Source organism: Vicugna pacos, chromosome 15 (assembly GCF_048564905.1).
Source record: "Vicugna pacos chromosome 15, VicPac4, whole genome shotgun sequence".
Taxonomy (NCBI): Eukaryota; Metazoa; Chordata; class Mammalia; order Artiodactyla; family Camelidae; genus Vicugna; species Vicugna pacos.
In genome coordinates this window covers 55,290,333-55,305,716 of record NC_133001.1, presented here as the reverse complement: position 1 = coordinate 55,305,716, position 15,384 = coordinate 55,290,333, and the positions used below count along the sequence as shown (strand labels likewise).

The 15,384-nt window shown below is 36.0% G+C and overlaps 1 protein-coding gene across 3 annotated transcripts in view; it reads left to right on the top strand.

The window, feature by feature from the left end:
- The window catches only part of TAF1B (TATA-box binding protein associated factor, RNA polymerase I subunit B), a 50,589-nt gene that overhangs the window by 17,668 nt on the left and 17,537 nt on the right, over window positions 1–15,384 (top strand). For all 3 annotated transcript variants that reach the window (XM_031684758.2, XM_072938221.1, XM_072938222.1), the window contains exon 8: window positions 3,982–4,081. In XM_031684758.2, coding sequence (XP_031540618.1) covers window positions 3,982–4,081 — 100 coding nt within the window. The remainder of the gene's footprint in view (window positions 1–3,981; window positions 4,082–15,384) is intronic.

Sequence of the window (15,384 nt, the reverse complement as noted above, 5' to 3'; positions counted from 1 at the left end):
ACTCCTGAATCTATATTTCTAGCCCAGACTTGTCTGCTGAGGGCCAGCCCTGTGTATTCACATACACAGCTGCCTGCTGGACACTGCCACTCCATCATCTACCTCCGCCATCTAGCCCCTCCTCCATGTTTCCTCTCTTTGTAAATACCCTGTGCCCTGTTGCATCCCGTACTAGGACTCACCCCTGCCTCCTTCCTCTCTCTACGTATAGTTAGTCATTATATCCTCTCAATTATCCTCCCAAAATAACTCAAAACCATTTTTCCCCATTCCTTCTGTGTCTATCTTCACCTGGATTCTATCTTCACCTGAATTACTTAGCAACCTCCCAAGTGAGCCTTGTGCCACTCCTATCCATTTTCCTCCTGATAACCAGAGGGAAATAATCTTGCAGAAATAGCAGTCTAATCATGTCACTGGAGCTGGATAAAGGGGCTAGGTGTCCTACCCAGGGCAATCAATGAGGGGGTAATAAAACTCTCCTAGAAATCTAACAAGATGGAGAAAATAATATTTGCCCTAAAGTCTTCTCAGGGAGAGTATGGTCTTTGGTTGGAAGGATGGGGATAATATCCTACACATTTGTCTGTCTCTCTGTCTCTCCCCACTCTTTCTACTTCTCTCCTGCCCCTCTGTCTCTGTTCTTCCTTTCCTCCCTCTTTCCTCCCTTCCCCCTCCAAGGGGAATTCTAAAGTACCCTCAAGGAGATTAGATCTAGTTAGCTGGAGGGCTTTTATTTTGCTCTGTGGGACAAATTTGGGACTTGGAGCAATAGGAGAGAAGACTTCACCACTGATCCTCTTTCTCTGCTTTTCTTGGAAAAGCACTCTAAAAGAGTCATAGGTTCTCAAAGCGTGGTCCCCTGACCAGTAGTATCAGCATCACTTGGGAATTTGTTAGAAATGCAAATTCTTGGACCCATCTAACCTGAATCATAAGGTTACTGATCCCGCATGTCACTACCCTGTTTAAATCCTCTAGCAGCATCTGTGGGCCTTAGGATACATTCCTGAACCTTAAAATAGCCTTTAAAGTGCCTTGCCTACCTTGCGATAACAACAATAATAGATAAAAATAGCCATCATGTATTCATTCCACAAATATTCACTGAATATCTGCTCTGTTTAGGTATTGTTCTGGAGTCTAGAACACAGTGAGACACAGTTGTGAATCATATAAATCAAGTCCTTGCTCTCATGAAGTTTAAGGCTAGAGGAGGAAACAGATGAGCAAATACATAAATAAGTAAGAAATGATCAGACAGTGAAGTGCTGTTCAGAAGATTGGAACAGGATGATGTGATAGAGAATGACTCGATGGCTACTTTAGATTGGTTATCAGGGAAGGCCTCACTGAGAAGGTGGAATTTAAGCTGCACTTTGAATGAAAATAGAGCCAGCAGTTGAATATCAGAAGTACTAGCATTCCAGGGAGAGGGGGTGCCAGGCCCTGAAGCAAGAGCCAGCTCTGTATGATCAAGGAGCAGAGGAGGCCACTGTGATGAGAGTAAGTTGAAGGAGAAGTCAGAAGATGAGGGCAGGGAGATAATAAGGAAGAGCCAGAAATAGCCAAGGGGGAGTTTGGATTTTTTTTTAGAAAACTGAGGTATAATTCATACACAATTCACCCTTTTTAATTGTGCGATTCAGTGCTTTTCAGTGTATTCACAAGACTGTACAGCCATCACCTCTCTTGCCAGGACATACTCATCACGCCTAAACAAAACCCCATACCTATAGGGAGTTTGGCTGTCAGTGATAGTAAGCCCGGAAGATTTTAGCAGGAGAGACGTGATCTGATTTATGTTTTCAAGATCGTTCAGGCGACTGTGAGGACAGTGGGTTCTAGGCAGACATGGGTGGGAGCAGGGGGCCAGGTGGTCTCTCCTGTACTTAAGACCAGAGATAGTGGCTTGGATTAGGGTGGTGGTGACAGAAGTGGAATGATGTGAAGGGGCTCAGGATATGTTTTGCAGGTAGACATGACATAATTGTAATGCAGTGAGTGCTTCTTAAGTTACCTGTGATGAAGAACCAATTTGTTAACTTTCCAGCCTGTCACAGATCGCAACTTTTGAAAAATACAATAAAATTATAAGTAGAGACAGTGTTTCCTGGGGATGTAGCTGAAGTAGTGGTCTGCTGGTTACGAGGGGCATGTGGAATGCTTTTAGTCTATCCCAAGTCCTCTGTCAACTTATGGATTGATCCAGAGACCCATCTGATCATCAGGAAAATAGATTGTTTAGAATTTTCATTCATTGGCTATCTTTTGGGAAAGTATGTATTTTTCTAAAAGGAAATGCAAATTCAGAAAGAAAAAAAAATACTTTGGGAAGAGATTAAAAGCAATGGTGAAAGTATAAACAGTGAAAATTGTTAAAACCCCAGATGCCCAAGACCTGCTCTGTGCAGACATCCTGTTTTCCCTGGGCAAGTTTCTTGTTCCTTCCTCCGCTCCTGCAGCCCTGTGTGTAGCCCTCCATGGGGGCACTGTGGCACTGCTGGTGCTGAGGCTTCCATGGCTGTTTGACCTGCTAGGGTCATGATGGGAACTCTTCAAGCCTTTCTTAGTCATCTCTAAACTCCCAACACCTCCCAGTGCTGAATCATCACATGGGAGTAATGACTAAATTATTAATACATAAACGTGGAAATGCTAGGTAGTTATAAAAATGATAAGCATGCAATACATCCTGCATATCAAATAATATTAAACCAAAAATGTACTTGCAAAATAATAGGAATACTGATTACTATGTACAATTACTTTCATATGAAATTTTTTTAGATAATGAAAACCTAGCTGGGGGAGGCTTTCCTCTTAGAGCTGTTGTAAAGAACCCTGTGTTATCAAGCTTCACAAAACACCATTTTTACATAAAATATTTACCTTAATTCTCAACATTGAGTAGACTAAAAAGTAAAAAAAAAAATCACATTTATAATTTGAAATCGAATTGAATCAATACTATTCTTTAAGTGCTAGAAAACTGAAAACCAGATGTCAGGCCAGCTCTCATAACAGCAGAGATTTCAAGGCAAAATATTTTGTGTACTTATTCCTATCTTTATCTTATTTTCCTTAACAATTTTCTTGTTTTAAAAATCTAATATACATATATTAGCACAAATATATATATATATAGCACAGATTGCAATACCCCCATTCCTCATTCTCTGTTCTGTTTTTTTCCTTACCATTTTCTCTTACCTAACATTACTGTAGATTTCACTTGTTTTGTTTGGAATCTTTCTCTTACCTCCATGGGAAGAAGAATATTTTCCTGTCTTGTTCACTGCTGTACCCTCCAGCCTAGAATAGCGCTGGGTATATAGGACTCAATAACTTTCTGTTGAATGAATGAATGAATTTTAAATAACTGTGTATATGTGGTTATTTATATATATGTGTTATTTTCTTCAAACTCAATAATTTACTCAAAATATTTGACCAGCTACCGTGTACTGGACATTGAGATGGAGTGGTAAACAGATGTTCCTTTCCTTAATTGTTCTTCCAGTGACAAGCACCTGCCATGCGTTGTCGTAGGTACTGGGGACAGAATGATGGACAAGGGAGATACTCTAATAAGGAAGACAGGGATCTAGGAAGGTCTCCCTGAAGAAGTGATTTAAAAGATGAGTAGGAGCTAATCACGTGAGGGAACTGGAATGGAAGGAAGGAACCACGTCTTTGAGCCTGGTGGCAAATCTAAGATAAACACACCTTTTAGAAATAGTTCACCTAGGCAGAGACTTAAGAGATCATTAGATAATCAACCAAATGTTTTCTTCACACATGGATGCGGGAAATTATTGATATTTTCAGGTTAATTATCCTTAAAAATATTTAGGCTATACAATGTACTCAACTCATTCTTACCTTATCTTTGAAGTACAACATGTTTACCTCTTTTTTTCTACTTTGCTAAATCAATACGTATCTCTTACTGAAAAAACTTTCTTTTCAAAAATACAGATTTGTTGAAGAGGAGTATATTCCTTACATACATGCTTTTCAACAATTTCCAGAAGAGATGAAATTATATGGGCGTGACAAAGGAATCTTCGCTATAGAGGTAAGTAAGCTATTTTCTTTTTTACTTTGTAGTCACTTACAAGACACAGTAGTAATATGACGATTTATATTCCTTTCCTGACTTACTGCTTGGTGTTGGAGTTTTTAAAAATGTCATCTAGTTTTTGTTCTGTTCAAATGTGGAACATTAGTCATAATTTAATGAAGAGTAGAATTATTCTTTCTTATTTTCCTTATGTAGCTTCCTCTAATCCTTTAAGTTATTCTCAAAATACAGCTATAAGGTGAGGTGTGTGCATTGCAAATAGGTATGTTGTTGAGATTGGTTTTTTTATCTTTTTAATGGCATCCCATGCTCGATGAGACAAGCCTGAATTTCCTAGGCGTACCTGGGACAATACTGATGGTGTCTTGAAACTGTCACATAGGAGTTTTTTTTTTTAATAATTGATTTAAAAATATGTATAATTCATTAATTAATAATTTTAAATTTAGCTGCTAAATGAGCCTTGTTTAAATGTTCTGCTGAAAGGAAAAGATATTTAGTTCAATAATTCTAAGTGTATATCTTTATAGTTCAGTTTTCCTACAGGGACCAAAGATGGAACTGTGCTACATTTTTGCATTAGTTATCAGCTTAGTCTTGGCTTATCTCTGTCTTTCCTCTCTCTCCCTCCCTTCTTTCCACCCTCTCCCTGCCCCTCCCTTTCCTTCTTCCCTTCTCTCTTTCTCTCGCTTAACCTCCAGTGTATTCTGTGTCTTATATCCTGACTGACTGGGTTTTAACCTGATTTCTCAGAGCCGTTCATCAAATCATATTGAAATTTTTGCTTGGTTGAGGTTATTTGTACTTTTTGTTGATACCTAAGATTATTACTTTAACTCCCTAACCAAACTGTAAACTTCTCAAGAATAAACACCAGAATTTTATATAAAGTCACAGAATATCAAAACTGAAGGAAAATTTAGAGATCACTTAGTCCACTTTTCTTATTTTTCCAAAAAGGAAACAGGCCTAAGAAGAAATGTGACTTGGAAATAATAAACCTCTACTTCATTAGGGTTTTCATGAGGAGTATTTGAGATACGTTCAAAATGCAGACATATCACAGACATTGAAATGGTAAAAGGCTCCCTTCCAGGCCCCAGGGTGGAAAACTTTTCCTCTAAAGTGGGAATTAAGAGGATAATCAAGCTGCCTGGAGAAAAAATTGCATCATTTTTAGAAAATAAAGTTTTTGTTTTAAAAGTCTGTTTTAAAAAAAGATAAAACCTGACAACCTTAAATGTGCCCATTTCTAAGTTTTCTCAAAGTAAGTTCTAGAAAGTCCGTGGATATGACTTACTTTTCATTATAGTATTTTATAATTTTGATTACCATAAATTCAGCTTCTTACAAGGGATGTTGCTTCCTGGGCTGGGTTTATATGCTTGGGATTGGTATCTGACCGTAATTTCCTTTTGAATTAGGAAATTTGGCTTCACTTTATGTATACTCAGACAGATACTCAAACTTCACTCAGTAAAAATAATTATTTAAAAAAATTTACTCTGTGTTTTTTCAGATAGTAATAGATCCAATTATTGCCACATGTTTAAATGACTGCAAGAATGACATATAATGCACAGAATCAAGAGAGTGTTATTGTAATAGTCAATGTGGCTTACACTTCTCAGAAGCCTAGTTTAAGCCTTTAGTTAATATTTGCATTGCCCTTCTATGAGCAGTGTGGTAAGAAGTCCCTGCAAGTATTATAGCCACATTTATTTCTGGTGATGTTTCAAGATTTCAGCCTGAAAAATTACATTCTCAATATTGTATCAAATCTAAACTGCCCCTCCTAAGTTTTTATAATTTGAGACCTAAGTTTTATAAATTAAGAGGGGAAATGAGATATGTTTACTTGCTTGGTTTATTTTTGCTCTGAAACCATTCAAATACTAATTTTTACTCATCCTATCATTTACTGAGAGAAGAGTATTGAAATCTCCAACTATGATAGCAAGCAACTTTTCTTTCACATTCTATCAATTTTTGCTTCAGGTATTTTGTAGCACTATACTAGGTGCCTAATACTTAGAATATTTGTCTTCTTTATGAATTGACTCCTTTATCACTATGTAATGTCCTTTTTTCCCCCCGATAATATTTCTTGTTCCAGTGTCTACCTTGTCTAATATTAAGATAGCCACTCTGATTCTTTTTTAAATTAATGTTTGTACACTGCATCTTTTTTCAGTCTTTTATTTTTAATTTATCTGTTTCTTAATATTTGAAGTGTATTTCTGGTTGGTAGTGTTAAATCTTGATTTTTTTAAAGCTAGTCTGGTAATCTCTGCGTTTTAGACTCTTTAGACCATTTATATTTAATGTAACTACAATAATGTTAGGTTTAAATTTACCATCTTGCTATTATTTATCCCATCTGATTTTTATTTCTTTTTTTTTCTTTTCCTACCTTTTTTGAATTAAGATTTTTTTTATAATTCCATTTTATCTCCACTATTGATTTATTAACTATACCTCTAGTTTTTGAGAGGTTGTTCTGGAGTTTATAATATTCATCTTTAATGTATCACAGTCTACCTCAAATAGTATTATACCAGTACATGTACAGTGTAAGACCCTTACAACAATATACCTACTTCCAGTTCCCTTGTCCCATCCCTTAGTGTTAAACATTTTATTTTTACCTGTTAGATATTCCACAATGCATTGGGATTATTTTTGCTTTAAAAAGTCATTTATCTTTTTAAGAAATAATGAAGAATCTGTAATTACTTTGGGTAATATGGACATTTTAATAGTATCAATTCTTACAATCCATGAGTACAGAATGTATTTCCATATATTTATGTCTTCTTCAATTTCTTTCATCACTGTTTTACATTTTTCAGTGTACAGATCTTTAACCTTCTTGGTTAAATTTATTCCTAGATATTTTACCCTTTTTGATGCAATTGTAAATGGGATTTTTAAAAAAAATTCTCTTTATGATAGTTCATTGTTAGTGTATAGAAATGCAATAGATTTTCTTTTGTTGGGGGGAGGGGATTAGGTTTATTTACTTATTATTTTTAGTGGAGATACTGGGGATTGAACCCAGGACCTTGTGCATGGTAAGCATGCCCTCTACCAATGAGCTGTACCCTCCTCCCCGAAGCTGATTTTCATATATTGATTTTGTATCCTGCAATTTACTGAATTTGTTTATACTAACAGTTTTTTCTGGGTGGAGTCTTTAGGAGTTCCTACGTGTAATACCATGTCACCTGCAAATAGAGATAGTTTTACTTCTTTCTTTTTGATGTGGATGCCTTTTCTTTCTTTTTCCTGCCTAACTCTTCTGATTAGGACTTCCAGTACCACATGGAATAATATCCTTGTCTTATTCCTGATGTTAGAGGAAAAGCTTTTAACTTTTCACCATTGAGTATGATGTTAGATATGGGCTTGTCAAATGTAGGCCTTGCCTGATTTCTGATGAGAAGCCAGTCTGCTGTCATTCTTTTCTTTGTTATACTCTATGTAATTTTTCTTTCTTTTCTTCTAGTTGCTTTTATTTTCCCTTCTAGTTGCTTTTTAAGATTTTTGCTTTATCACTTGTTTTTCATCAGTTGGATTGTGATGTGCCTTGGCACGGTTCCTTCTGCCTTGGGGTTCATTGACCTTAGATCTGTGGGTGTATGGTTTTCATCAAATTTGGAAACTTTTTATTCTTCATTTCTTCAAAAAATTTTTTCCTCTTCACCTTGATTTTTTTCTGGGATACCAGTTACATGTTAGACCACAGCTCACGAAGGCTTCTGTTCTCTCTCGTTTTTTCCCTCAGTGTGTCTTGTTTTGGATAGTTTCTAAGGCGATATCTTCAGATTCACTGAGCTTTACTTCTTGAGTGTCTAATACTGCTGTTAAACCCACCTGGTATGTTTTTCATTTCAGATTGTGTATTTTTCATTTCTAGAAGTTTCATGTTAGTCTTATTTTTTTTATTTCCCTCATTATGTTTTCTTTTACATCCTCAAGTTTATCGACAATGTGTATAATAGGTGTTTGAAGGTTCTTGTCTACTCTGTTATTTCTGGTCTGTTTCAGATGATTGGTTTATCTGCTGATTATGTGTCATGTTTTCCTGCTTCTTTGCATGCCTGGTGATTTTTATTGAATGTAGGATTTTATATTGTTGAATACTGGATTTTTATTCCGGTGTATGACTGGATAACTTGGATGTCAGTTTGATCTTTTAAAACCTATTTTTAAGCTTTTTTTTTTTTAATGGCTGTTCCAGAGCCTTTATTCTGGGACTAATTTAGCTGCACTACTAAGGCATGTCCCTCAGAATTGTTTGGATTCGTTGGGAAAATCCAGTGATTTTTTTTCCCCCTCAGCGTTAGGTTTTTTCTTTGCAGATCTCCGGAATTCTCTCTCTGCAGCTTTATCCTCACTGGTACTTCGCCTGCAAATTACAGACACCTCAGTTTCTAGGAACTGCAGCCTCTCCTTAACTCAGCATGACCACTGGGCTCTGTTTCACTCCCTGTTCCCTACACACAGTTTGGAGACTGCCTCCGGGAGTAATCTGTGGCCACTTATTTCTCTTCTCAGGGAGTATAGTCCTGTGCTTCCTTTTGTCCAGTGCCTGAAACTGTTGTTTCATGCATTTTTTTTCCTGTTCTATGTTTGTAGTAGGAAGTCAATTCCTGAAGTAGTTAATCCTTCATGGGCAGAAACAGAAGTGTTCCAAATACTAATTTTTAGACATTTAGAAGTAGAATTATTGTTTAGATGCTTTTTAGGTGAGTATTACCTAAACCATTCTTTCTTGAATGCCTAAAAGTATCTTATTGCTCATTCATTCTTGGATTAAAAAAAATTATATTCATGAATATTATCTAATCTTTGCTTCAAAATTTTCTACAGTTATTGGAGGGTCATGGTTATAGGATTTTGTTCATACAAAATACTTGCCCTAATAATAATCTCTTTTGTTGACTATTTTTGTTATTTTTGAGTGAGGGGACAGAGGTAAAATAGGGGAGTGATTTCTTGTAGATTTTGATAGAAAGTATAAGCATAAAAATAATGAGATTATGTTTTGGTAACAATAACTATTACACATTGCCTTTTTCACTTATATCTTAGCTTTTTTTAAAAAAGTGAACTTGTAATTTTGGAATAATTTTTGATTTATAGAAAAGTTACAAAAATAAAAATATATCCTTTACCCAGATTCAACTATTGTTATTAGTTTATCTCATTGTTTTATCATTTGTGCTAGTCTCTCTGCCTATCTGTCAGTCTGTCTATCCAATTCTATCCCTGAATCATTGAGGGTAAGTTACATCTGTCATGGCCCCTAAGTATTTTAGTGTATATTTGTAAGAATAGCGATATTCTCTTATATAACTGCATTTTACTTACAAGCTTTTACTTTTCTTGGAGCTTCACAGTATAGATATGCCACTTAGTTAGGTTAGCTAACTAGTTCTCTGTTGATGGAGTTTTGTGTTTGGCATTAAAAGGCTAAAGAAGGCAGCTAAGTGATGAAAAAACAAAACAAATCTAAATGTGTATCAACAGGAAAATGGATAACATGTGACATAATCAGACGTAGTATATTAGACAGCTATGAAAATGAATCACCGACAGCCACAAGCAACACGAATGAATCTTAGAAACATTCTGTTGAGTATGAAAGGCAAAATTCAGAAAGCTATGTATAGTATGGTACCATTTTTATAAAGTTCAAAAAGGAAGTTAAACTGAATATATTTTTATAGATATATTTGTGTGTATGATTAAACTATTTTTTAAAACACAATTTCATGGTTAGCAAAATGCAGGATACTAGTTACCTCTGGAGGGGGAGGCAGAGAGGGAGGACTGCCAAAGGAGAACGTAGTAGACAGTGCTGGTAATGTTCCAGTTTTGAAGTTGGGCAGTGAATTCATGGGTGTTCATTTTAGGATCATGCTTCATAGCTTACAGATATGTTACATGTATTCTTTTGTATTTTTCAAGATTTTAAAGGAAGCTAGAGGAGGTTGTCTAAAGAATTTCTAAAACAGAAGTAAAAAGGCAGTATGAAATGCATGAGTGTGTTTGTATATTTCTTGCATCCCTAACTGTTCTTTGAGAGTAGAAGTCTCTCAAAGAAGTAATATTTTTATTTTATCATCATCATAAGACTTAATATATAATTCCATATACATGGTAGGGACTGGGTGTTTATTGATTAAGTGATTTGAAATAGCTGAGAAACAGAGTAAGTTTAAATACTTTATTTAAAGGAGATTTTAAATAGATCTGTTGGGGATTTTTTCCCACCTAAGTAGTAAACTTCCAGACGGCTTCTTATGTATTTATTACATAATATATCAGAAGGCTATTAAATAGTGGTTTTTTTGATTGAAAAAATAAAAAAGCATTCTACTGATATTTTATGGTAAATGTGTAAGGGATGTAACTTCCGCTTATAAGCAAGGACATTTAAACATGCAAGTTACGAGTGTATCAGTATCACTCATGAAATCCAGTGTGTGAGATAAATAACCTTACCAGTTAATTTGTACTGTTCACCAATATACTGAAACCAATAGTAAATTACCCCAGTCAGAAAATGTATGTTTGAGACTCTATTGATGATACTTCTTTTAGGAGAATCGCACCTCATATTTGCTAAGTGAAACCAATGATTTCATGTGAATTTCCTGTGACTTAGTTTGATCCTGTGCCAGTACCCCTGCCCCTCAACCCCAGTACACAGCATGCTAAGCCCAGACCTCCCCTTACCTCTCCTTCCCAGGAGAAGAGAATGGAACCAAGTTCTGTATCAGCCTAAAGAAAACTGAATCATGACAAAGGTTAGTCTGCTGTAAAAATAATCACATAACCCTGCCAAGATCAAATAGAAATTATTTTGGGATTACCTCTTCTTCTGGATACCAGCTTTTAATCTACATTAGTATAGATATGTGAAATTTGAACATGGGTATGGCACAATCAGCAGAATATTTGAAGAAGAAACACATCTTAGGAAGGGAGGACTCAAATAGGTTTCTCCAGCTCTGACCCTGAGCCGAAACAAATTACTGTCTCCTGGTCAGTTGGTCATCAGTTCATAAATTTGTATTTGTCCCTAAGGTTTATGTTGGTCTATGCAGGTTAATGGCATGTTCCTAAAATGGTCTCATCTCCAGGACCAAGATATATATTTCACATAAAGTAATGTGTTCAGCACAAACTTCCAGAGGATTAGACTTTGATCATAAAGTATTTTTTGTTACTACTGATAGATTTACAACCATTAAAATAACTCTAGCAGACTAAAATTACGAGTTGAACTGTTCTGTGAATCATAATACATGCGGAATTCATTTTACCCTTCCTCCATAAATAATAAATTACAGTGCTCTGTCATTTCTTTTGACATACTTTTATTCCTTATTAATTTTCCTTTGTAATAGAAAGTCTTGTTTTAAGTTTGGGTTAACAGGTGCATGCAGCATTAGGTTTTTCTCAGCTGAATCTTTGCTTCAAAACAACAATAAGAATAAGTCAGGGTGAGGCACTGTATTCTTTTTTTTTTTAATAGCAAAGCAGGAAGTTCACCTCTGACAGGGTATTGTAATCAGGTTTATCACCAGAGCCTGCTGTTGTGTAACAGAAACTCTAGCTTGTCCTTACCTGTCTGAAGGCATTGCTTCATGAAGGAAAATAAACTCACTGGAATATTTGTGAAATTCAATAAAATGCTTTCCCAAGCACTCTGTTTTTAATGCATGCTAGAACAATTTACTATAGCCTTGTGGTCTTTTAAAAAACATATTAACCTTGTGATTTCTTAGGATTGTAATTAAATGAATCTATCACTCTAGAAGCCCATGTGTCACATTTACTATGCCTTATAAACACGTGTGCAGCCATATCTAGTAATAGTCCATGTTCCCTCCTTCCCCTCCCCCACTTCTTCAAGAAAAAGGGGGAAGGTTTGGGATGTCTTCAAATGACTGTTTATTTAATTGACAGGCAGCTTCTCATCATTGTACGCTTTGCCTTTGCTCACAAAAGTGCATTCACTATTCCATAGGATGTTGAAACTTTTAAATGGAAACAGCTTTTCATTAACAAAGGAAGCATTTTCCTCCCTCCTTCCATGTCTTAGCCTTCTCTGCTAAGTCTTGGCTTCTTCAGCAGCTGTGAACCTCCACCAGAAATGACAAAAGGTGCAATTGTTCTAGGAGATGGTAGTGAAGATAATGCCTGTGGAGTTTGTGTGTGTGGGCTGCTGGGGACTGTTTTTCTTCTGTGTTTGGTTTTGTTTTGCTTTTGCTATTCCAGAAAGTTGAGCACACCTTAAAAACAAACCAAAGTGGATGAGGGGGAAGCTTTAAAGATCCTTAAACCTTTACCCTGTGTGAACAATTTCTTTCCATTAAAGTGTTGCGTTAGTATTTAAGTGGGCCCCTCTGTCCCAAAAGCAATAAATCTGACAAAACTCGCTTGAAACATAGGGAATGGAATACAGAGTACAGAGCGTATTGATGTGGTTTGTTTCTTCTTTGAAGCAAGCTGGGAGAGTTTGTCTTCTTGCCATCACCCTGACTTAAGAGCAAAGCTCAGGAGAGGAGACAGGTGCACAGATTAAGTTTCAGTGTTTCCAATAAACAAGTTTCTTCTGTACAGCACAGGGAACTATATTCAATATCTTATAGTAACCCATAATGAAAAAGAATATGAAAATGAATATATATATGTTCATGTATTACTGAACTATTATGCTATACACCAGAAATTGACACAACATTGTAAACTGACTATGCTTCGATTAAAAAAAAAGTTTTAGTATTTCCAACCATCTCCTTTTTCTGAATTGTGATTCCTAACTCCTGGTAGATGGCCGTTTCATTTTCTTTACTTATTTAAAAACAACTTCCTCCTTTTTCTGCCTCTGCCTGTACTGCTGCTTTATTTTTGAGACAAGTTTCTGAAGCATGGTGCTCATTCGAAGCATCATTTACTTCTAGCAAAAATCTCTCAGTTCATCTGGTAGAATAAACTGAAAATCTGTTCTTTTTCAGGGACACCATCTCAAAATGAAGTAACAAATAATCAAATTGCTGTTTGAACCAAAGTTGGGCATAGACACACTCGTCTCTGTTACAGATACAGTTTGTTCTGCCAGTGACTTAACAGACAGTAGGGCTACTTCTATCTCTTCAGCCTTGATTTTCTTTACTTTTATGTATTTTAAACCCACAGACCAATTTCTAAACAGTTAATAAGTTATATACATATTATTCTACCATGGTCCTTGACAGTGTTTCTAAATCCACTCAAGAATTAATCATTTCGTCATCCCTCACTGGACTCAGCAAGAAGTGATAAAGAGGAAACTGGAAATTCATTCCGAAGTACATCTGCAGTATTTTGAATGTGGATCAACAGCATTCTGATCTTCTCTCTCTGAATGAGTAAAAAGAAAAGATGTAATGCTGGTTCAGCCAAACCCACTGAGTGGCACTCTGCCATGATGATTCATTTGGCCTTGGAGCAATCTTACACCTTTTGTGAAACTAGGTCCCTGTTGGTTGAAGGAAGAAAAAGACTTCTCCAGAGCTGTCAGTCACTTTTTAAGCACCTCCAAATTTAATACACTGATTCTTCAAACTTTACTCCAGATTTTTCACCATCTTAGGCCACATGAGCTCTTGGGATTGTTTGTGCAATCTTTGTTAGAATAATAATCAGGTTTGAAATCTACCTGAGGGAAATTAAGGCGAATGTAATGATAACAGCTGTTCTCAGTTTCCCTCACTCCCACTCCTTTCCAGAATTACTGCTGCCAGATGGCATGAATAGAAACCAGCTGATGTTTTCTTTTGTTCCTGGCTTCCCATAGCATCTTGCCCATCACTGAATTTGTGGGTGAACTTCTCTTGTCAAGCATGTGAAGTAAAACCATCTGAGAGTCTCTTCCAGGCTACAAGAAAAATGAGATCGAGAGCCACTTCATTTTATTTCAATTTAATTTATTTTTGCACAAGAATATTTTGGAGAGCTTGTTTATTTACAGATTCTTAGACCTAATGTCAGGGATGGATTCAGTAAGTCTGGTGTGGGATCTAGGAAAATGCATTTTTAACAGGCATCTTGCAAATGATTTTGACAGAAATAGTATTTGAGTGGTTACAGACTAGTCTCATCATCTCTGCCTCTGTCTGTCTGTCTTTTGTTATGCCATCCTGTCCCACAAAAAAAAATGAGATAAAATTAATTAGCAGATAACCAAAGGACCAGTATAAAATAAAATACTACTGTACCTTACTAAACATGCAAAGTTTTAAACAGTGTTCAGGAAGCCCCCTTATTCTACTTAATACATCAGAGAGTCCCCTCACCAAATGAAAATACAGGACAAATATCCAGCAGCTTCTATGAGACCCTTTTCTTGGGGGTGTTCCTTACATGAATGCATTTTCTAAAAGTCAGAATAAGACTATTCTAACATAGTCATTAAATGTTTACTGTAATTATTATATGATAGTTATCTATGGTTTAGAGTCTTGTCCACATTAGAACCTGAATCCCCTCTCTGGGCTATGGACAATATGACAGAAACAAAAATGTGACACTGACCATATTCTCTAAAACAGTGTACTCCCAGCCTTCTCCCCAAGGTCAGATGCTTTGTTGAGCTAGTGGTGCAGGCCCCCCAGAGTGGCCTTGCTCAGTTGAAATGGGAGCCACTGTATAGGGAGGGTAGTCCATGGCCAAGCCCTATAGGGCCACCACTTCAAGTGATGTTGGAGGCAGAAAGTAGTGGATGCCAGTGTGGATGTTTTGAAATTATATTAAATCTTTTTAGCTCACTAGACTCCTCTTCATTAATGACCTTACAGTTACTTGGCATGAACTTATCATCCATTAAAATTGTTTTTTTGAGATGATTATTTTTCAAAGGGGAATATTCACTCCTCTAGTGTTTGTTTGCAGATTAAAATACTTAATTTCATCTCCTACTGGTATTATTTAAAAGGACTAAGGTTGCCATAAATCTTGTCAGTAATGTTAAAATTATTTTAACTTGAAAAGATGCTTCAAAATCTGTGCAAAATGCAGCAGAGGTCTAACTGAATTTATTTTATAAAGAAAAAAGACAGCTTTTCCCAAAGGTCACTGAGAATTTATGCTTTCCTTTTTTCTCTTTTACATTCACAGAGTAGAATACAATTAATAGTACTTTAGTATACAAGTAGAATTACTCCGTCTCAATATTTAACAAAAAGACTTAAAAGGCCTCATTGCTACTTTGGGTTGAAATTTACTTTGTATTCTTCAGC